Consider the following 23,194-nt stretch of genomic DNA (forward strand, 5'->3'; position numbering starts at 1 on the left):
ACCAGGGGCCAGAGGTGCAGACCAAGGAGGGTAAACTGCGGGAGGAGGAGCTAATGGAAAACGGCACCAAAGGAAATCATGTTTAACATTCTGGACTCATTTCTTTTCACTCTGACTCTCCTCACCCACTGGAAGAGTCCGCAGTTCCCTGAATCTACTGAGAGCAATTTTTGGCAGGAGCAAGTGCAGTAGAGATTGCTAAAATTTCTGGAACTGTTCAAGTGACGTTTAAGACCAAACTTTAGAGCCCCTGCTTTACAAAGCATCAGAGAAAAGTCTGTATTTGGAGGAAAAAACCACAATCCTGATGGTCTAATTTCACAGAGAACCGCAGAGTGGTGCTCAAGGGTGAGGCTTCTGGAGCTGTGTGATGGGGCTCAGCCAGGCTCCATCGCTGCCTCACTGCAGTTGTCTGGGGAACACTTCACCTCCCTGAGGCCACTTTCCTCATCTGGGAACTGAGGATAATAAAATCACTTGCAGCTGCTGTGGGCATTAGTAGGGGGTAATCAACATAATGCATTCAGCACCTCACACATCCATGCAGCGTTAACACGTGACTGCACCTCAGTGCTGGGACGCACAGCACGTGTCCTGAGCAGAGCTGTGTGTGTGCGTGTGGTTTGGGGCAGGTGTGGTGAATACTTTAAACAATGCAGCAAAGGGCAGTCCACGGACGGAGAGGTCTCACTAACACATCCTTAGTTTAAGACTTCCTGAGGATTTCCTGGAGTTGCGAAGGTCTGGGAAAATCAGAATGTCATGCTGGAGAACCCTGGAGTCTCTGGTCTGACCTCTCTCTTTACTCACCAGTGGAGAGCAGAGGGTATCGAAGTCCACACCAAGCCGTTCACTTTAATCCAGCAAATCAACACTGGCAGAATAGTGGTGGGCTGCCTTTTAGTATTTTTAGATTTTGCACTATGATATAGTTTGGACATTCACCCCCTCCAAATCTCATGTTGAAATGTGAGCTCCAGTGTTGGAGGTGGGGCCTGGTGGGGGGTGTTTGTGTCCTGGGGGTGGATCCCTCATGGGTGGCTTGGTACCATCCCTACGGCAATGAATGAGTTCTGGCTCTGTTAGTTACCTTGGGATCTGATTCTCAAAAAAAGTCTGGTGCCTCCCTCCTCCTCTTCTCTCTCGCTGTCTTTCTCACCATGTGACACACTTGCTTCCCCTTTGCTTTCTACTATGATTAAAAGCTTCCTGGCCAGGCGCAGTGGCTCATGCCTGTAATCCCAGTACTTTGGGAGGCCAAGGCGGGTGGATCATTTGAGGTCAGGAGTTCGAGGCTAGCCTGGCCACCATGGTGAAGCCCTGTCTCTACTAAAAAATAGAAAAATTAGCCAGGTGTGGTGATGGGCGCCTGTAATCCTAGCTACTCAGGAGGCAAGGCAGGAGAATCGCTTGAACCTGGGAGGTGGAGGTTGCAGTGAGCCAATAGCGCCACTGCACTCCAGCCTGGGTGACAGAACGAGACTCCGCTTCAAGAAAAAAAAAAAGCTTCCTGAGGCCTCACCGGAAGCAGATGCTGACACTGTGCTTCTTGTACAACCTGCAGGACTGTGAGCCAAAATAAACCTTTTCTTTATAAATGACTCACCCTCGGGTATTCCTTTATGGCAAAGCCAAATGGACTAATACACACTTCTTGAGTAAAGAAATTCTAGCATGAACACAAACTGTCCCTTTTTAAATTCTGGAGGATCATGATGTATTGGTGATGGCTGCAAACCTAAAAGGAACAGGTGAAACAAGCATCGTCTACCAAACTGTAAACTCACTGAGGGCGAGGCTGCGTTCTGTTGAGTCCCGAACTGCCAGTGTGCAGTACTCAGTAGGTGCTGAAAGGACATTTGCTGCATGAACAAATGAACAAGCTCAGATAGAGCTGTTCTGGACAGCGTGGAGACGCATCGCTCCATGTCCCCGCAGTGCCCACTGTTCACATCCAGATAAAAACTGCTTCAGTTCAACACTGAACCAGCCACAGAAAGGTCAAGAATGCCCACATGCGGCCACGAGCCCCTAACGTGCAAGGAAGTGAGCGAGGAAGTTGGCGACGGTGCTTCTTCTCCTGCCAAAGGTGGCGGACAGGCAAGGCTGACTGTATGGTCATGCCCTGGGTCTTTCCCTCTTGGTCCAGGCATCCACCAGCTGTGCCACAGTGCAGCTCTCTCTCTCAAGAGGGTGTCAAATTTTAAGTCAGCACATAAAGGAACACATAGTAATTACATATTGAAATTAACGGTGAAAATCCTTTAAGGTGAAGACCAACACACACCTTTTCATAAATCCAACTGCTTGTTTTTCTTCCAGGATTAGAACGAATTGCGATTTCCTCATTTAAGTACCATAAGGAGTGTTGGCTTAGATTTGGATCATGCCATGGAAAAGATATGTATCTTTAAACATGAGAGATACCTGAAGTGCGGTTATGTATTCACAAGATGAGAGGCAGGTGGAACTGTAGACCAGCGGAGGGAACGAGAAGCATGAGTGGCTCTCTCACTGACGGTGGCCCCACGCCCAGTCAGCCTGAGAGAAACGTTCCTAGGATGTGACTGCACTAACCCTTCTGGTTTCTCCCCAACCCTACGATGCTTAGCTGTCAACTGCTGTTGCTTGGAAGCCCCCTCAAGAGTCTCAGGAGGGCCCAGCCCAGCAGAGCACAGGCTCGAGCCCATCTCCAGGCATCAGTCAGGGGGAAGGGGCAGGGCCCCATTCAGCACAGGGGTCTTCTGAGCAGATGTCAGTTGACCCCGGACAGCACTGTCCTTTCTTGGAGCAGAAATGCTGGTGCAGGGTGGAAGAGAGGACTCTCGGTCCTTCTCTCTTCAAACGGGACATGTTATAGTGATGAAGCCAGGCAAGTGATGAAGAGCATGGACTTTAGAGCCAGATGACTTGGGTTCAACTCATGTGATCCTAAGTTACCTAACCTCTCCGTGCCTCAGTTTCCCCATCTGTAAATTGGGATAATAACATCTCCTTCATAGGGTTGTGATAAGGATTAAATGAGTTAATATTGGAACTCAGAGCAGTGGCTGCCTCATAATGAATGCAACAAAGGTGTCTGTCAGGTGGAGTAAGTGCAGGTGCCCAGAGCAGCGGTGTGGGAAGCTCCTGCTCTCTGCTCCACCGTCCCTGCTGCTTCATAGCTAGTGCTAAGTGGCTCCTCTCATCGTTACACTGTAGTATGCAGGTTTTCTTTTTTTTTGAGACAGAGTCTTGCTCTGTTGCCCAGACTGGAGTGCAGTGGCTTGATCTCGGCTTACTGCAACCTCAGCCTCCTGGGTTCAAGCGATTCTCATGCCTCAGCCTCCCAAGTAGCTGGGATTACAGGCATGAGCCCCTGTACCCAGCCTGTAGTATGCATTTAAGGAGCATAATTCTGAAATAGGACATACTTCAGGACCAGGAAAGCTGACCTGCAAAACTACTTCAACTAACTTGGCTTTTCCATCCACAAATCACCCTATGGCCCAGAATTTTCTCTCTCAAATACTATAAAGATTTCCTACAATGTGACATGGAGGATAATGAAAAATTCGTATAGTTTAGAAAGTCACTGATTTAGAACTTCTCAATTTCAAGTTATGTGCTTCCGATTTCTGTAAATAAAATTAAACCCCGTTTTAAGATTCAAGAAAAGTATTGAAATGTAAAAAAGTTGGTAACATGATTCTCCATCAACTGATATAGTACAGAAAGCAAACAATTTTTCTTTTTATCTTTTAAGTTATGGTATTAAAAAAATGGAAGTGGGTACAAAGCCCAGGACAACAAGGGGCCTAGAAATGCCTGTTTTTTCTCCACAGATAAGGATAAAGAGGGCCCCTTCCTTCCTTACTAGGAACACTGTTAACACCATCATCTTGGAACTCCGCAAAACTTCTACCACAACAGTTAGGAAGTGAAAGGAGGAATCTGACAAGAAGAATCTTAGTTTTCCCAAAAATTATAATATGCTGCTGCTCCTAATAACTGCTTGTTGTTGTAGTTTTCAAAGTACTTCCGCATACCTTATGTCACTGAACCTATACAGGAACACTGTGATGTGGGTAGAAAGGCAGGATCATTCCTAATCTGAGATGAATACTCTATAACAGCCTGTAGACAGCAAAGTCTCTGAGTCCCACATTTCTTCCCAATGTCAGTTAGTGTAATAACGTGCCACTTTGGTGGCTCCCACATTAACTGTGACTTCACAACCAAGAATGAGTCCGAAAACACTCCGACTCTGCCTTTGCAGTCAGGATCATGAGTGACAGTTGCCATAATGCAGGAGCACTTACTTGGATTTGAAACCTTAAACCATGATTGCTTTCAGTACTGCTCCGGTACCTCTGTCTGCACGTGGCAGGTGCGTGTGGGCACTTGTGGGACACAGGGGTGGTCTGGCACACTGACCTTGAAGCTTCAGCTGGCAGCCTTGGCAAGAAAGATGTCTCTGCCTTTCAGCTTCCCATAGTACCAGGCAGTAAGAATTACAGGACTCAAGCTCTGCTAGAAACTCTTACCATCCCTAAAAAAGATTTCAGCAAGAGCCACGACTACCAGGCCACACAAACCGGGTCACCTAGCCTTCTGAAGGCAGAAGCAGCGATGGTGCATGGGGCAGGACGGGCAAGGAACAGCATGGGCATGTCCTGTGGGGAGAGCGTGGAGGACATGTTCTCCCCGTGGCAGGGAAGAATGACAGCGCCACCTACCTTGCTGCAGACAGTCTTCACCTTGTGCAGTCTATCCAGCGACTCCTGTGGGTTCCCCAGGTACTGCTGAAGCTCCGCGTGCAAGATGCGCATCGAGAAGGGGACCATGGAGCCTGGAATCCAATCAGTGCTGAGTGAGTTTGTTTGCCATAACTGAGCACGCATTCATACTTGGCACACTTGAAGGAGGCGTCGCAGATGTCCCAGCAGAAGTGATGACAGATCCCTTTATTTCTTGTGAAGTATTTAACGGTGTCAACTATAAAATACATGCTGGTTTTCTCTATGGAGCTCTATCTATGTATGTCTCGACAATTATCAGAGGAGACAGGTGGATGACACCACAATTTCCAAAGCTACACTGCAATCATTTAGAAACGATCCTAAAATGAATGAAACAGTAGAGACCACCAACCCCTCCTCCAATAAAAGAAAAACCAGAATGCTCAGATATTCTTTCATATTTCTTTAGTTTAGCAAGCTCGAATGGTAGGTTGCTTAGCTTGGGTTCCCCAGAAGGAGACCCTGAAGGGAGAAGCTGTAAGCCAGCCAGTGGTTCCGGAAGTGCTCCCGGGAAAACCAGTGGGGAGGAGGCGAAACTGAGCACAGGTGCGTCTCAGGCCTGGGCCCTGGGGATGGGCCTCCCACTGGATTCCGTGTGGCCCTGGAGCCTGCGTTCCGCCTCTGACAGGAGGCAAGGGAGCTGGAATTGAAAAATCCATCACCCAGAGCTGCCTGGCTTTGAGTGTGCTAAGAAGAGGAAGAAGCCCAAGAGAAACCCCCTTTATATCGTATCACCTGTGGCTGCATCATCTCTCAGGGTAAGGTCAACTTTTTGTTGATATTGTGTTCTCTTCTAATAGGATTTGGAATTTGATCTGTAGTATGTATACTAAGTAGATAACAATCATCAAAAAATCAAATAGCGTGCACTGATTATAAATGAGATAAAGAATAGAGAAATGCCAAAGAGGGCAATCACATAGATTCAGTAAAGTGCTTTTCAAAATAGGCCTAAGCGATGAATATTCGGATCTGGAATGTAGTCTGAAAGATGGTGAGAAAACACGCGTATGACTTCTGCAAGCCACTTAACGTATCTGTGCCTCAATGCATCCATCTGTCTATTCATTAACCATTACTGAGAATGGGCCGTGACCACACTGAAATGAGCTTTATGTTTATGGTCTTTAATAACAAAGGTCCAAAAAGAAGACAGTCAAAATTAAGGAACACTATGGAAAACAGTTCTATTGTGATTATAAGCCTGGAGAAAAGAAAGGTAACAATTATTGAACTTAAAATGTTTAAACTTTCTTTTTTGATGCCACTAAATAATTTCTGTATCTCAAGAGAATATCTGGCCGAGCTTAAGTTACAGCCTGAGTCACTTCGGTTTTCTAGAAATAAACATTTCTAGACCATCCGCATAATGACATAGGGGACTGGCCTACAATTAAGTCATATGTAAGTCATGTCACTGTGGAACCGGCCCAACATGGTAAGTTATATGTAAGCCACGTCACTTCCATCCTTCTGTCTCAAGTAGAGAAGGGGCCAGAATCACTCCTGTGTGGTTTATCACTTACCACAAGGGAGAGAATATCTCAAGAACCCTTCAAGCTCTGTAAGATAAGCACAGAAACAAACCTCTACTGGAAGTTCTCAAACCCAACTTGGGACTAGCTGTTAATACTCTGATCTCAGTTTACAGACTAGCTGTTAATACTCCGATCTCAACGTACAGACTAGCTGTTAATACTCCGATCTCAATTTATAGACTAGCTGTTAATACTCCGATCTGGAATACAGTTTGGTGGATGGTGAGAAAACAGGCTGTGTGACTCCTGCCACTTCACCTGAGAAGGTGGCAGAAAGTTAGCTGCCCCTTATCCTGACAACTGCCCATGGACATGGGGGTGCTTCTGGATGTAAAAGCACATGTGAAAATATTTTGAACTAAGTGAAAATAAAAATACAACTTATCAAAATTTGTGGGATGCAGCAAAAGCAGTGCTGAGAGGAAGCTTTTTAGCATTAAATGCATATATTGGAAAAGAAAGATCTGAAACCAGCTTCTACCTTTGAAAACTAGAAGGAAAGAAAGAGCGATATAAGCCTAAAGTAAGCAGTAGAGAAGAAAATAATAAAAATATTATTTTATTATAATAAGAAAATAAAATATTTTATTATAATAAGAAAATAATAAAAATATTATTGTATTATATAAGAAAATAATAAAAATATAATAATAAAAATTAGAGCAGAAATCAGTGAAACTGAAAACAGGAAATCAATAGACAAAATCAACCAAACCAAACACATATTCTTTGACAAGACCAATAAAACTCTGACAAGACCAATAAGTCTCTCCCCAGGCTAGTCAAAAAACAGAGGAGACATAAACAACTAGTACTAGAAGTGAAGGACTATTACTATGGATCCTATGAACAGTAAAAGAATAGTAAAGGAATATTATGAACAGCTCTATGTCCATACATTTGGTAACTTGGATAGAAAAAGAAAAACCTTTCCAAAAAGCAAGCCCCAGACCCAGATGGTCTCACTGTGAATTCCACCTAACATTTATGGAAGAAATGCTACCAGTTCTCTACAATCTCTTTCAGAAAACAGAAGCAGAGGAACGCTTTCTAACTTCTTATATGAGTCTGGCATTACCCTAATACCAAAACCAGACAAAGACGTTACAAGAAAAAAAAACTGTAGACCAATATGTCTCATGAACATAAATGCAAAAATCTTCAAAAAAATTAGCAAACTAAATCTAAGAAAACTGAAGTCAACAAAAAATTAGCAACCAAATCCAACAATGTATAAAAAGAATTATGAACCATGACCAGACAGAATTTATTCCAGGTATGCAGGGGTGATCTAACATTCCAAAATCAATTAACATAATCTACCACATCAAACAGGCTAAAGAACAAAAATCATATCAATAGATGTAGAAAAGCATTTAACAAAATCCAGCACCAGCTCGTGATAAAAACTCTCAGCCAACTAGGAATAGAGGGAAACTTCCTCAACTTAATAAAGGACATCTACAAAACAACTGCAGCTAACAACATACTTAAGAGTGAGAAACTCAGTGACTTCCCCCTAAGATCATGAATAAAGCAACAATGTTCCCTCTTATCTCTTCTACTGAACATTGTACTGGAAGTTCGAGCTAATGCAATGACAAGAAAACCAAAGGTACACAGACTGGGAAGAAGGAAATAAAACTACTTGTTGGCAATGACATAATTATAAAGAACAATCTCAAAGAACAAAAACACTTCTAAACTAGGAAGTGATTAAAGGTCACAGGATACAAGATCAATATGCAAAAGTCAACTGGCTTCCTAGATACTAGCAATAAATGATGGGAATTTGAAATTAAAAACACACTATCATTTCTACATAAATAAGTGAAATACCCAGGTATAAAATGGACAAAATATGCACAAGAGCTATAGGAAGAAAACTATAAAACTCTGATGAAAAAATTCACAGAGCTGAAGAAATCAAGAGATATTCCACATTCATGGACAGGAAGACAATACTGCTAAAATATCAGTTCTTTACAACTTGACCTACAGATTCGATGCAGCCCCAATCAAAATCTCAGCAAATTATTTTGTGGTTATCAACAAAATGATTCTGAAGTTAATATGGAGAAGGAAAACACCCAGAACATCCAACACAATATCAAAGAGAGCAAATCTGGCAGGCTGACACTACCCACCTTACAGAGCTACTCTAAAGCTACTGTAAAAAAGACTGGGTGACTGTGTGGTCCTAGAAAAAGAACGGACAAATAGATCAGTGGCCCAGAGCAGAAAGACAAGAAATTGGTCCTCACAAATATAGTCAGTTTGATCTCTGACAAAGGAATAAAGGTAATTCAATGGAAAAAGGACAGGTTTTTCCAAAAATGGTGCTGGGACAACTGGATGTCCACATGAAAAAAAAAAAAAAAATGAATCTAGACACACATCTTACATCTTACCCCAAAATTAACTCCAATAACAGACTACATGTAAAGTGCAAAAACTATAAAACTTCTAGAACAGAACACAGATGAAAATCTGAGTGACCTGGGTTTGCTGATAATCTTTTAGATACAACACCAAAAACACAATCCATGAAAGAAAAAAATCAGTAAGTTGGACTTCATTAAAATTAAACACGTATGCTCTGTCCAACGTAGTATTAAAGTAATGAAGAGACAAGTCACAGATAGGAAGAAAATATCTGTAAAACACCTATCTGATAAAGAACTTGTATTCAACATATATGAAGAATTCTTAAAAATCAACAACAGGCCAGGTATGGTGGCTGATGCCTGGGATCCCAGCACGCGGGGAGGCTGAGGCGAGCTGATCGCTTTTTTTTGTTTCTACAAAAAATACAAAAACTAGCCAGGTGTGGTGTGTGCCTACAGTCCTTGCTACTCCATTGGTTGAGGTGGGAAGGCTGCTTAAGTCCAGGGGCTTGAGGCTGCAGTGGGCCATAACTGCACCACTGGACTCCAGCCTGGGTGACAAAGTGAGACTCTGTCTCCAAAAAACAGACAATGAGAAAACAACCCAATTAATAAATGGGCAACAGATCTGAACAGACATATCACCAATAAAGATTTATCAATAACAAGCATATAAAAAGATGCTCATCATCATATGTCATTAGGGAACTGCAAATTAAAACAATGAGATAACACTACACACCTATCAGAATAGCGAAAAATCCAAAAAATGACAATACCAAAAGCTGGCTGAGGATGTGAATCAACAGGAACTCTCATTGATTGCTCTTAGGAAAGCAAAATAGTATGAAAGTTTTGGAAGATGCTTGGCAGATATTTACAAGGCTAAGAATACTTTTACCATAAGATCCAGCAATCACAGTCCTAGAGATTTACCCAAGGATTGGAACTGATAAAGGTGATAAAACTTTTATCTACACAAAACCCTGAAAAAGAATGTTTATAGTAGCTTTATTCGTAATTGTCAAAAACCAGAAGCAACCAAGATGTTCTTCAACAGAGAAATGGATAAATAAGCTATGGTATATACATAAAATGGAATATTATTCAGAGATAAGAAACGTACTATCAAGCAGAAAAAGACAGCGGAACCCTAAATGCACATTCCTAAGTGAACGAAGCCAATCTGAGGACCACATACTGTATGATTCCAACTATAAGACCTTTGAAAAAGGGGAAACTATGGAGACAATGGAAAGACTCCAAGCTCCCAGGGGTGGTGGGGGATTAATCCAGGAGGATGGGGGATTAATCCAGGGGGATGGGGGATTAATCCAGGGGCCATGGGGGGATTAAACCAGGGGCGATGGGGGATTAATCCAGGAGGATGGGGGATTAATCCAGGGGCGATGGGGGATTAATCCAGGAGGATGGGGGATTAATCCAGGGGCGATGGGGGATTAATCCAGGGGCGATGGGGGATTAATCCAGGGGTGATGGGGGATTAATCCAGGGGTGATGGGCGATTAATCCAGGGGTGATGGGGGTCAATCCAGGGGTGGTGGGGGATTAATCCAGGGGTGATGGGGGATTAATCCAGGGGTGGTGGGGGATTAATCCAGGGGCGATGGGGGATTAATCCAGGAGGATGGGGGGATTAATCAAGGGGTGATGGGGGATTAATCCAGGGGCCATGGGGGGATTAAACCAGAGGCGATGGGGGATTAATCCAGGGGCGACGGGGGATTAATCCAGGAGGATGGGGGGATTAATCCAGGAGGATGGGGGGATTAATCCAGGGGGATGGGGGATTAATCCAGGGGCGATGGGGGATTAATCCAGGGGTGATGGGCGATTAATCCAGGGGTGATGGGGGTTAATCCAGGGGCGATGGGGGATTAATCCAGGGGCGATGGGGGATTAATCCAGGAGGATGGGGGGATTAATCCAGGGGGATGGGGGATTAATCCAGGGGCGATGGGGGATTAATCCAGGAGGATGGGGGGATTAATCCAGGGGGATGGGGGATTAATCCAGGGGCGATGGGGGATTAATCCAGGGGCGATGGGGGATTAATCCAGGAGGATGGGGGGATTAATCCAGGGGGATGGGGGATTAATCCAGGGGCGATGGGGGATTAATCCAGGGGTGATGGGCGATTAATCCAGGGGTGATGGGGGGTTAATCCAGGGGTGATGGGGGATTAATCCAGGGGCGATGGGGGATTAATCCAGGAGGATGGGGGATTAATCCAGGAGGATGGGGGATTAATCCAGGGGGATGGGGGATTAATCCAGGTGTGGTGGGGTATTAATCCTGGGGTGATGGATTAATTCAGGGGTGATGGGGGATTAATCCAGGTGTGGTGGGATATTAATCCTGGGGTGATGGGGTATTAATCCAGGGGTGATGGGGGATTAATCCAGGTGTGGTGGGGTATTAATCCTGGGATGATGGGGGATTAATTCAGGGGTGATGGGGGATTAATCCAGGGGTGGTGGGGTATTAATCCTGGGGTGATGGGGTATTAATCCAGGGGTGATGGGGGATTAATCCAGGTGTGGTGGGGTATTAATCCTGGGGTGATGGGGGATTGATTCAGGGGTGATGGGGGATTAATCCAGGGGTGGTGGGGTATTAATCCTGGAGTGATGGGGTATTAATCCAGGGGTGATGGGGGATTAATCCAGGTGTGGTGGGGTATTAATCCTGGGGTGATGGGGGATTAATTCAGGGGTGATGGGGGATTAATCCAGGGGTGGTGGGGTATTAATCCTGGGGTGGTGGGGTATTAATCCTGGGGTGATTGGGGGATTAATCCAGGGGCCATGGGGGGATTAATCCAGGGGTGATGGGGGATTAATCCAGGGGTGGTGGGGTATTAATCCTGGGGTGATGGGGGATTAATCCAGGTGTGGTGGGGTATTAATCCTGGGGTGATGGGGGATTAATCCAGGTGTGGTGGGGTATTAATCCTGGGGTGATGGGGGATTAATTCAGGGGTGATGGGGGATTAATCCAGGTGTGGTGGGGCATTAATCCTGGGGTGATGGGGGATTAATCCAGGGGTGGTGGGGTATTAATCCTGGGGTGGTGGGGTATTAATCCTGGGGTGGTGGGGTATTAATCCTGGGGTGATTGGGGGATTAATCCAGGGGTGATGGGGTATTAATCCAGGGGTGGTGGGGTATTAATCCTGGGGTGATGGGGTATTAATCCTGGGGTGATGGGGGATTAATCCAGGGGTGGTGGGGGATTAATCCTGGGGTGATGGGGTATTAATCCTGGGGTGATGGGGGATTAATCCAGGGGTGGTGGGGTATTAATCCAGGGGTGGTGGGGGGATTAATACACAGGGCAGTGAAACTATTCAGCATGACAGTACAATGAACACGCAATGCCATTAATTTGTTGAAACCCACAGAATGGACAACAGCAAGAGTGAGCCCTAAGGTAAACTATGTACTTTAACAACAATGTACCGCCATTGGTTTATCAATTATAATAAAAGTTCTACGCTAATGCAAAATTTTTATACTTATTAATAATAAAAATGCAAGATGTTATTAAAAACTGTGCAGAAGAAAAGAGGGTATATAGAACTCTCTACTCGATTTTTCTGTAAATTACAAAAAGGGAATACATATATACTTTAGTATACAATAAAGATGGTGTCTCCAAGGTATTAGATGGAAAATGGAGTTTTTAATGAGCATGGTTCAGATATGGGGATTGCCACATGAAAAAAGATAAAATCAGATCCATTTCTTTGGGGTGAAGGACTGTGTTCTTGGGATCTCAAATTGAGACTTAAAATATGTATTTTTTTTGGTCAGAAATACTATTAAATATAGTGGCCAGCTGTAGCTGAAAGAGTAATATTAATACTTGATTAAAGGTACATTCTGACCAGCTGCAGTCTTATCACCTGTGCCCTTGTTAGAACTTCAGAGTCTCAGGCCCTGCCCAGACCTGCTGCATCAGGGCCTGCCCTCCACAAGAGGCTGGGTGACTCCTGTGCATGCTGAGATGGAGAAGCACTGCTCTAAAACAGTACCTTACTGATGTGAAATTAAAATTCGCTAACTCAAAGGTTATCAGGTAATATCAACTATATTTTTATAATGCCTCAAAATGCACATTGACCTTCCTTAGGATCAAATTAAAACAGGTAATCGGTACTATACAGTGCCTTCATTATAACAGGTAATTAGTACTACATATAGTGCATTCATTACATATCACACAGGAAAATGTCCCTCATTAGATATATATTGTTTCCTTGCTACTTCTACCCTTTTAAAAACCACACAGGCGTTTAAAACCTAAATGGGGGTTAAGGGAAAAGAAAGTGATGAAATTCTGCCTGAACTTCCGTGAGGCCTTGGGGACCAAACACCTGCTTGTACTCGTGGACTCTGCGCTGCTGGAGCAGGTGGAGCTGAGCTGTGCTCAGATCCTCCTCCTCCAACAAACCCAACTTCCGGGCTCTTTTCAAATCTCCCCCGTGCTATGGCACTCCCATTTCTACTGCTTTTGGGAGGTGGGGAGGATATTTTTGTGAACAAAATGTACCAATTTCTTCCTTACATTTGGGGGACATATTGAATAAAATCACAATTAAAACTAGCACTAATGTAGCAAAACTCTTTCAGAATTAAATTTTAACATTTTAAAAATGTTAATGTTATTTAAAAAAATGTTAATGAGCCCTTCCCCTGCCCCCCCAGTAACAGTTAACAGTAACTCAGCTGGGCGCGGTGTCTCACGCCTGTAATCCCAGCACTTTGGGAGGCTGAGGCGGGCAGATCACTTGAGGCTGGAAGTTAGAGACCAGCCTGGCCAACATGGCGAAAACCCCGTCTCTACTAAAAATACAAATATTAGCTGGGCGTGGTGGCATGCGCCTATAATCCCAGCTACTCGGGAGGCTGAGGCAGGAGAATTGCTTGAATCTGGGAGGTGGACATTGCAGTGAGCCGAGATCGCACCACTGCACTCTAGCCTGGGCGACAGAGCGAGACTCCATCTCAAAAAGAAGAACATACAAACCACAGTAACTGGAACTTCTGGGCATCCTCGTTCCCACAGAGGGTGATCGGCTCCTCCTGCTGCACCGGCCAGTCCCTCAGTCCAGATGGAAAACTGTAGCCTGAAGGGGACTGCCTGGGGTTCTGTGGCAGGGAAGAGATGGCTGGCTGTGTCCTCATTATGGTGGCACTATTCCCTCACGCTGCCACCTCTCCTTGTAGACACTCGGTTATCAAGTAAACAAACATTCCCTAATCCCAATTCATCAAAAACTGCCAATATACGGCCACCAGGCCACTTGGCAGCCGCTCTGCAGAGACTGTCAGCTGGAAGCTCTGGCAGCATCCCCCAAGCAATCCTCTCTCATGCTTCCCTCAATGGGAACCTAAAAGCTGGGCTCTCCCAGGTAGACGCAAAACCAAGAAAGACAGCAGCGGTGACCCAAGCCGGCCAGGTTCTTCCTTAAACATGCTGTCATTGTTTGTGCCTTTCTTAGCAATAGCTGGAGCAAAGTGAAGACTGAAGTGGAAAAAGATCTTCATCCTCCTTGACTTGTATCATTGAAAAAGTCTTGCCCAGGTTAAAAATCTTAAAGAATAAAAATCCGAAGGAAAAACATTATCTGCAACTTCATATGAAAGAGAAAAATGTAGGGAATTAAATTAGAAAGAAAAACACCCCTTCCTAGAAAAAATATATAGATCACAGAATTAAAACAATAAATGGAAGCAGCTGGAGAAACTGTCTGTGAGCTCCAGGTAAGGTGTGTGAATTTCACTGAGCTGACATTTACTCAGCAGCTCCTAGCGCTGGGCAGGAGGGCCTGCACCGGGTGCACACAATGACAGCCACGAGGTCCGTGTCCTCAAGGAAACTACTCCCCTCTTCAACAAGATGCATACAGAAGCTGCTTTGGTGTAATTCATACTTTTGTTCTTAAGTAAATGCACATAAAAATACCTTTAAGCTGATTCTCTCAGTGGCCAAACCTAGCCCCTGTCTCTGAAGAGCTACCCTGGGAATCTCACTGAAATCCTCCATGCTAAGGGTGGTTGTCAAGCGAGATAAAATATGCAAGGCTTCCACGCCAGCCCTGAGGCCCGTCTCTCTCCTGCAGGGAGAAAGAGCATTGGAAAGGAAAAAAAAAAAAGGAGAAGCTAGTCAAAATCTGTAAGGAAAAACAATTCCTAGTGGATCTATTTTTCCGGAAGATTCCCACGTATAGTTGTGACCTGCCAAAATCTAGGTTGGTATAAATACTGTAGAAGTGTTCTCATTCATCATTTAGAAAACATTAAATGAAAATACTCCTACAAAATTTATTTCAGACTGTCCCTTGTTGTGCTGAAAATCCGTGCTGCCACTATAGAAAAGAGAAATGTGCCAGGAATTGCCCGGGCCTTGGTGCTGGGCAGTGAAAAGTGAAAGGGAACAAAGATGACATTTCAGCTTCCCTTCAGTGGGGTATGCTACCTTCCGCCACTCACTAGCTGTTTGTGCTGGGTGGATCACATCCTGTCTGCAGCCTTCTGTGTCACTGCAAACTAGGGCGGGAGGGCCCAGAGGCAGCTAGGTTGCCGTGAAGCCGCAGCAGGTGTGACATGATGCCTAGACGCCTGTGCCACCTGCCTCACAGAAGGGTCTGCGGGAGCCTTCCAGACCCTTTGCCCAATTTTAACAGCTTTCTTCAGTAAGGCACAAACTTACAAGTTTGCCCTGGCATTTCCGTCTCATTTTCAAGTTACGCGAGTGCTTTGCTGGGAAGACTGCCTTGTATTTATTTCCCACTGTCTCTGCCTGTCTGGGTGTGTCCTTCCCTATCCTGACCTCAGCAGGCAGGATAAGCCATGCCTTTGGTTTGCCTCTGCTCAACGCTGGGGATACTGCTTGGTGTCTGTGCCCGGCCAAGCACACAGTGTCACACTTACAGCTCTCAACAAGTCATTTTTGACTTTAATGTGGCATTGTAAATTAAAAACAAAACAAAACAAACCAAACACAAAAACAGTGAGAAAGTCCTAAGAGAAAAAAATACCTTAAATATTTCTTATTTAAATGATTCGCTTAACTAAAGCCCTGAAGCATGAAGACAAACTGAGGCTTGGGTCACTGCCTCTGTACGAGTCTGCCACAGTCATGTGCAACCCACGTGTGGCTTCAGCTACAGCCCAGTGACTGGCCAAGGCCTGTATCTTGTGCAGACAGGATAAGGAGAGGTCTCCATTTGGGTGTTCTCATGGTAGATACGGAACCCCAAACTGAAAATTCCCCTATTTTTAGTAGTTTGTTCTAAGAAAAGACTGAAAATGCCAGATTTCATAAAAACGGTGGGCAAAGTGAAAAGCAGTAAGATGAACTAACGAGCCTTCTCCGAACAAATAAAGCAGCGATCACATGTCCAACCATCAACGCTCGAGAGTTCTGATGCAAAGCATTGTGACCTGGAAATCTAAAGCAGAACGTGGTCACTCTGCAAGGTGAGGTAATTTTGTCATGAAAAATAAAATCCGACACTGGAAACATGCTGAATATTTAATTCTGAGATATCACGTATGGTTATGTGTTGATAAAAAAAAGTTTCAGAATTTGAGAACTCAAAATGTGAATTTCATGATTTTGGGGGGAGGATGAAAAAGGAAGAAAGATCCAGTGACAGTGTGCCTTTATGCACATAGAGGAGCAGACAGCTGATGGAAGAGTAGAGAGATTCGGCATCCGATTAATGGAAGTGTTTGCCCCATCCACTTTAATTTGACCTGATGGTAATCCACACGGATTAAGTTCTGAAGTACCATTTCCTGTGACGTCATTACAGCTCTTGTAACTTAGCCTAAACATGCAGATCTGAATTTAGTATTAGAAGCAGCACTATACTTCTTAAACTGCATAGTGAAGATAATCAAGCTGCTTTATTTCCAGTGGGAAGATCTTTTGGGCTCCTATTTTCCCTCTAGTTGCATGGAAACTTGAAGTGAGCAATTTAATGCAGAATGTGGTACTTTAAAAATTCAAAGCACTATGAAAGTTTACATGCTCACTGCCATTGTGAATGTTTCTTTGGAACGAGAGGGGTAATTCCAAACAACAGATTAAAAAGATGGTGGTGGGGGCCTGAGAGAGGATGAAATTAAACTTGTCAGGAATGGACATTTAATTTTCTTTAACATGGTGAATATGTACAACACAAGAGTGAACCCAAGTGTAAACTATAAACATTTGTTAATAATGCTGTACCAATACTGGTTCATCAATTGCAACAAATGTACCACACCAATGCAAGCTGTTAATATAAAATGAATGAATGTTCTAGAAATATTTTCATGGATATAATCCCTATCAACACTTTTCATGACTGCAAACCCTATAATGGGAGAAACAATCTGCACTAGTGTAACAATTTAAAAAATAAAAAAAAAATCTAAAAGAAAATTAAAGAAAGAAGGCTAGTACAGGGATCTGAAGAATGGCTCTCAAAAGAGAAACTTTGTAGGATTTTGGAAAGGTATTTTAAAGCCCTAACGTAAATAGTAATTATGAAGTTATCAACATTTAAGACAAACAAAAACAAAAACAAAAATACTTTTAGTGCTGGGTAAAGGCTGGCATCTATGGCGACCCTGCCGCCCTCTGGGCTGGATGATGTTTCCTGGGACCGGGATGCTCCCTGCAGATGCTGAGGTGCCAGTGAAGGCGGACGGCTGTGCTGTGGGGAGATTACAAGATTACAGAGACTGTCTGTCTACAGGGCCACAGACTCTGTGGGATGTGATCCCGGGAGCACTCACGTTAAGTGCATCCCACTGTACTCGATGGAAGACGGCGAGGGCAGCAGGTGGCCTAGGGCCTCAAGGGTATGCCAGGAGAGAGAGCATCTTTGACAGGTGTGCACGAGGGGCTCTGCCGGCCTGCCTCAGAGCTCTTGGAAGCTCCAGGTGAAGAGCTGCAAGTCAGCAACTGTGTAGACTCTCCTCCCAACACCGCATCTCCCAGAGCTCCTCCACACCCAGCGGACGGTCCCAACAACAGTGTGCAGAGCTCCTCCACACCCAGCGGACGGTCCCAGCAACAGTGTGCAGAGCTCCTCCACACCCAGCGGACGGTCCCAGCAACAGTGTGCAGAGCTCCTCCCACACCCAGTGGAAGGTCCCAGCAACAGTGTGCAGAGCTCCTCCCACACCCAGTGGAAGGTCCCAGCAACAGTGTGCAGAGCTCCTCCCACACCCAGTGGAAGGTCCCAGCAACAGTGTGCAGAGCTCCTCCCACACCCAGTGGAAGGTCCCAGCAACAGTGTGCAGAGCTCCTTCACACCCAGTGGAAGGTCCCAGCAACAGTGTGCAGAGCTCCTCCCACACCCAGTGGATGGTCCCAGCAACAGTGTGCAGAGCTCCTTCACACCCAGCGGACGGTCCCAGCAACAGTGTGCAGAGCTCCTCCCACACCCAGTGGATGGTCCCAGCAACAGTGTGCAGAGCTCCTTCACACCCAGCGGACGGTCCCAGCAACAGTGTGCAGAGCTCCTCCCACACCCAGTGGATGGTCCCAGCAACAGTGTGCAGAGCTCCTTCACACCCAGCGGACGGTCCCAGCAACAGTGTGCAGAGCTCCTCCCACACCCAGTGGATGGTCCCAGCAACAGTGTGCAGAGCTCCTTCACACCCAGCGGACGGTCCCAGCAACAGTGTGCAGAGCTCCTCCCACACCCAGTGGACGGTCCCAGCAACAGTGTGCAGAGCTCCTTCACACCCAGCGGACGGTCCCAGCAACAGTGTGCAGAGCTCCTTCACACCCAGTGGAAGGTCCCAGCAACAGCGTGCAGAGCTCCTTCACACCCAGTGGATGGTCCCAGCAACAGTGTGCAGAGCTCCTTCACACCCAGTGGACGGTCCCAGCAACAGTGTGCAGAGTTCCTCCCACACCCAGCGGAAGGTCCCAGCAACAGTGTGCAGAGCTCCTTCACACCCAGTGGAAGGTCCCAGCAACAGCGTGCAGAGCTCCTTCACACCCAGTGGACGGTCCCAGCAACAGTGTGCAGAGTTCCTCCCACACCCAGCGGAAGGTCCCAGCAACAGTGTGCAGAGCTCCTTCACACCCAGTGGATGGTCCCAGCAACAGTGTGCAGAGCTCCTCCCACACCCAGTGGAAGGTCCCAGCAACAGTGTGCAGAGCTCCTTCACACCCAGCGGACGGTCCCAGCAACAGTGTGCAGAGCTCCTCCCACACCCAGTGGATGGTCCCAGCAACAGTGTGCAGAGCTCCTTCACACCCAGTGGACGGTCCCAGCAACAGTGTGCAGAGCTCCTCCCACACCCAGTGGATGGTCCCAGCAACAGTGTGCAGAGCTCCTCCCACACCCAGTGGAAGGTCCCAGCAACAGTGTGCAGAGCTCCTTCACACCCAGTGGACGGTCCCAGCAACAGTGTGCAGAGCTCCTCCCACACCCAGTGGACGGTCCCAGCAACAGTGTGCAGAGCTCCTTCACACCCAGTGGACGGTCCCAGCAACAGTGTGCAGAGCTCCTTCACACCCAGTGGACGGTCCCAGCAACAGTGTGCAGAGCTCCTCCCACACCCAGCGGAAGGTCCCAGCAACAGTGTGCAGAGCTCCTCCCACACCCAGTGGACGGTCCCAGCAACAGTGTGCAGAGCTCCTCCCACACCCAGTGGACGGTCCCAGCAACAGTGTGCAGAGCTCCTCCCACACCCAGTGGATGGTCCCAGCAACAGTGTGCAGAGCTCCTTCACACCCAGCGGACGGTCCCAGCAACAGTGTGCAGAGCTCCTCCCACACCCAGTGGAAGGTCCCAGCAACAGTGTGCAGAGCTCCTTCACACCCAGTGGACGGTCCCAGCAACAGTGTGCAGAGCTCCTCCCACACCCAGTGGACGGTCCCAGCAACAGTGTGCAGAGCTCCTTCACACCCAGTGGACGGTCCCAGCAACAGTGTGCAGAGCTCCTTCACACCCAGTGGACGGTCCCAGCAACAGTGTGCAGAGCTCCTCCCACACCCAGCGGAAGGTCCCAGCAACAGTGTGCAGAGCTCCTCCCACACCCAGTGGACGGTCCCAGCAACAGTGTGCAGAGCTCCTCCCACACCCAGTGGACGGTCCCAGCAACAGTGTGCAGAGCTCCTCCCACACCCAGTGGATGGTCCCAGCAACAGTGTGCAGAGCTCCTTCACACCCAGCGGACGGTCCCAGCAACAGTGTGCAGAGCTCCTCCCACACCCAGTGGATGGTCCCAGCAACAGTGTGCAGAGCTCCTTCACACCCAGCGGACGGTCCCAGCAACAGTGTGCAGAGCTCCTCCCACACCCAGTGGATGGTCCCAGCAACAGTGTGCAGAGCTCCTCCCACACCCAGTGGATGGTCCCAGCAACAGTGTGCAGAGCTCCTCCCACACCCAGTGGAAGGTCCCAGCAACAGTGTGCAGAGCTCCTTCACACCCAGTGGACGGTCCCAGCAACAGTGTGCAGAGCTCCTCCCACACCCAGTGGACGGTCCCAGCAACAGTGTGCAGAGCTCCTTCACACCCAGTGGACGGTCCCAGCAACAGTGTGCAGAGCTCCTCCCACACCCAGCGGAAGGTCCCAGCAACAGTGTGCAGAGCTCCTCCCACACCCAGTGGACGGTCCCAGCAACAGTGTGCAGAGCTCCTCCCACACCCAGTGGACGGTCCCAGCAACAGTGTGCAGAGCTCCTCCCACACCCAGTGGATGGTCCCAGCAACAGTGTGCAGAGCTCCTTCACACCCAGCGGACGGTCCCAGCAACAGTGTGCAGAGCTCCTCCCACACCCAGTGGATGGTCCCAGCAACAGTGTGCAGAGCTCCTTCACACCCAGCGGACGGTCCCAGCAACAGTGTGCAGAGCTCCTCCCACACCCAGTGGATGGTCCCAGCAACAGTGTGCAGAGCTCCTTCACACCCAGTGGACGGTCCCAGCAACAGTGTGCAGAGCTCCTCCCACACCCAGTGGAAGGTCCCAGCAACAGTGTGCAGAGCTCCTTCACACCCAGTGGACGGTCCCAGCAACAGTGTGCAGAGCTCCTCCCACACCCAGTGGAAGGTCCCAGCAACAGTGTGCAGAGCTCCTTCACACCCAGCGGAAGGTCCCAGCAACAGTGTGCAGAGCTCCTCCCACACCCAGTGGAAGGTCCCAGCAACAGTGTGCAGAGCTCCTTCACACCCAGCGGATGGTCCCAGCAACAGTGTGCAGAGCTCCTCCCACACCCAGTGGACGGTCCCAGCAACAGTGTGCAGAGCTCCTCCCACACCCAGTGGACGGTCCCAGCAACAGTGTGCAGAGCTCCTCCCACACCCAGTGGACGGTCCCAGCAACAGTGTGCAGAGCTCCTCCACACCCAGCGGACGGTCCCAGCAACAGTGTGCAGAGCTCCTTCACACCCAGCAGAAGGTCCCAACAACAGTGTGCAGAGCTCCTTCACACCCAGCGGAAGGTCCCAACAACAGTGTGCAGAGCTCCTCCACACCCAGCGGACGGTCCCAGCAACAGTGTGCAGAGCTCCTCCACACCCAGTGGACGGTCCCAGCAACAGTGTGCAGAGCTCCTCCACACCCAGTGGACGGTCCCAGCAACAGTGTGCAGAGCTCCTTCACACCCAGCGGAAGGTCCCAGCAACAGTGTGCAGAGTTCCTCCCACACCCAGTGGACGGTCCCAGCAACAGTGTGCAGAGCTCCTTCACACCCAGCGGAAGGTCCCAGCAACAGTGTGCAGAGTTCCTCCCACACCCAGTGGATGGTCCCAGCAACAGTGTGCAGAGCTCCTTCACACCCAGCGGAAGGTCCCAGCAACAGTGTGCAGAGCTCCTCCCACACCCAGTGGATGGTCCCAGCAACAGTGTGCAGAGCTCCTCCCACACCCAGTGGATGGTCCCAGCAACAGTGTGCAGAGCTCCTTCACACCCAGCGGAAGGTCCCAGCAACAGTGTGCAGAGCTCCTCCCACACCCAGTGGATGGTCCCAGCAACAGTGTGCAGAGCTCCTTCACACCCAGTGGATGGTCGCAACAATAGTGTGCAGAGCTCCTCCACACCCAGCGGAAGGTCCCAGCAACAGTGTGCAGCAGCTCCCTTAGGAAACGTTTTGGAAAGCTGTCTGGTAAATGTCTTTACTTGTCTCAGCCTACTTGGCAATGACATAGGCATGATTTCTTTGCATTTATTATTCTTGATATAACAGTATGTGGAATAAAGAAGATACTCCTAAAACATGTCATGTTGCGAACAAAAAAGGTTATGTTTGTATTTTTAAATTAGAATTATTTTTTCAGGGTTGAAAATAGTATTTCCCAGAATGGGAGAAGATATTAATATTTCCCAAATACAAAACAGATGAAGGATTAAATACCTACTATATAGAATGAACCTCAACCAATTAATAACAAAGATAACCCAATAGAAATACAGGCCAAGCTTATGAAAGAGTGAGTCACCAAAGAGGAAACTCCGACAGACAAAGGACACATAATTCAGCAGAAATCAGAAAGACGTCAGTTGCGACAGGAGGTAGAATTTTAGACTCACTGGTGAAAGTCTGACAATCTTTAGTTACACAAGAGTGGGGAAACAAACTGACAGGCTGTGGCTAGGAGTGGAAATTAGCATGGTCACTCTCACATATGCCACTTTAAATTTACAGCTCAGAGAAACGCCTGAACATGTACAAAGGGAAACGTACAAGGATGCCCATAACACCATTGCTCATAATAGCCGAAAGTTGGAAAGATCCTAATTGTTCATCCTTATGGATACGGATATGGATGGATATGAATAATGGAAAGTGGGGGGAAAAAAGCAAATGAAGACAGATATGCTCATGATGTACATTTACAAAGCTTATAAGACAATAGTCTCTCTCTGTATATGTATTTCTCTGTGTGTATGTATATGTGTGTGTATGAAGCAAATATGTAAAAACATGACCTGGAAGAATACACAACAAACCATGATTGTGACTGCCTCTGGGAGGGGACTGAATTGGGAGGAGGTTCACAGGCTGTATCAGCAATGGGTGCTTTCATTTGTTACAAAAATGTCTAAGGCAAATATGAAAAAATATTTGTTAATGGTCTGAGTATTTAATATTTGTATTTAAATAAACATCAATTTTTGTTGAGCAAAGAGTAGATTCAACCAGATCCCAAAACAGACTTTCTCATAAGGTACGGAAGTAGTGGGTTAGAACAAAAGTAGATAGCTTTTATTAAAAAGCTATTAGAACAGAAAAAAAAGTAAAGTAAAAGTAAACAGTAAATAGACGTGGGCAACATAGAAAAATCAAATATCTGAATTTGCACAAATCCATCTGGAAACAACAGTGACATCCTGTGCAATGAAAGAGTACTCTACCTCAACTATCTGAAGAATTCACGGATAGGGAACTTCTGTTTCAAAATCAGAGAAACGCGAATAGGAAAGGCAACTTTAAGATATACTTATCT

The 23,194-nt window shown here is 46.8% G+C and overlaps 1 protein-coding gene across 8 annotated transcripts in view; it reads right to left on the reverse strand.

Annotated features, from left to right (window-relative positions):
- Positions 1-23,194, reverse strand: part of TRAPPC12 (trafficking protein particle complex subunit 12) — a 106,966-nt gene that overhangs the window by 32,769 nt on the left and 51,003 nt on the right. For 6 of the 8 annotated variants that reach the window (XR_010149223.1, XM_001153001.6, XM_009441945.5 and 3 more), the window contains one exon: positions 4,719-4,831. The exons of the other annotated variants lie outside the window; for them this stretch is intronic. Coding sequence is in view for 5 of the 6 variants with exons in the window: in XM_001153001.6 (XP_001153001.4) it covers positions 4,719-4,831 (113 nt within the window). In the remaining variant the exon portion in view is untranslated. The remainder of the gene's footprint in view (positions 1-4,718; positions 4,832-23,194) is intronic. 8 annotated transcript variants of the gene reach the window in all.

This window comes from Pan troglodytes, chromosome 12, assembly GCF_028858775.2.
Source record: "Pan troglodytes isolate AG18354 chromosome 12, NHGRI_mPanTro3-v2.0_pri, whole genome shotgun sequence".
Classification (NCBI taxonomy): Eukaryota; Metazoa; Chordata; class Mammalia; order Primates; family Hominidae; genus Pan; species Pan troglodytes.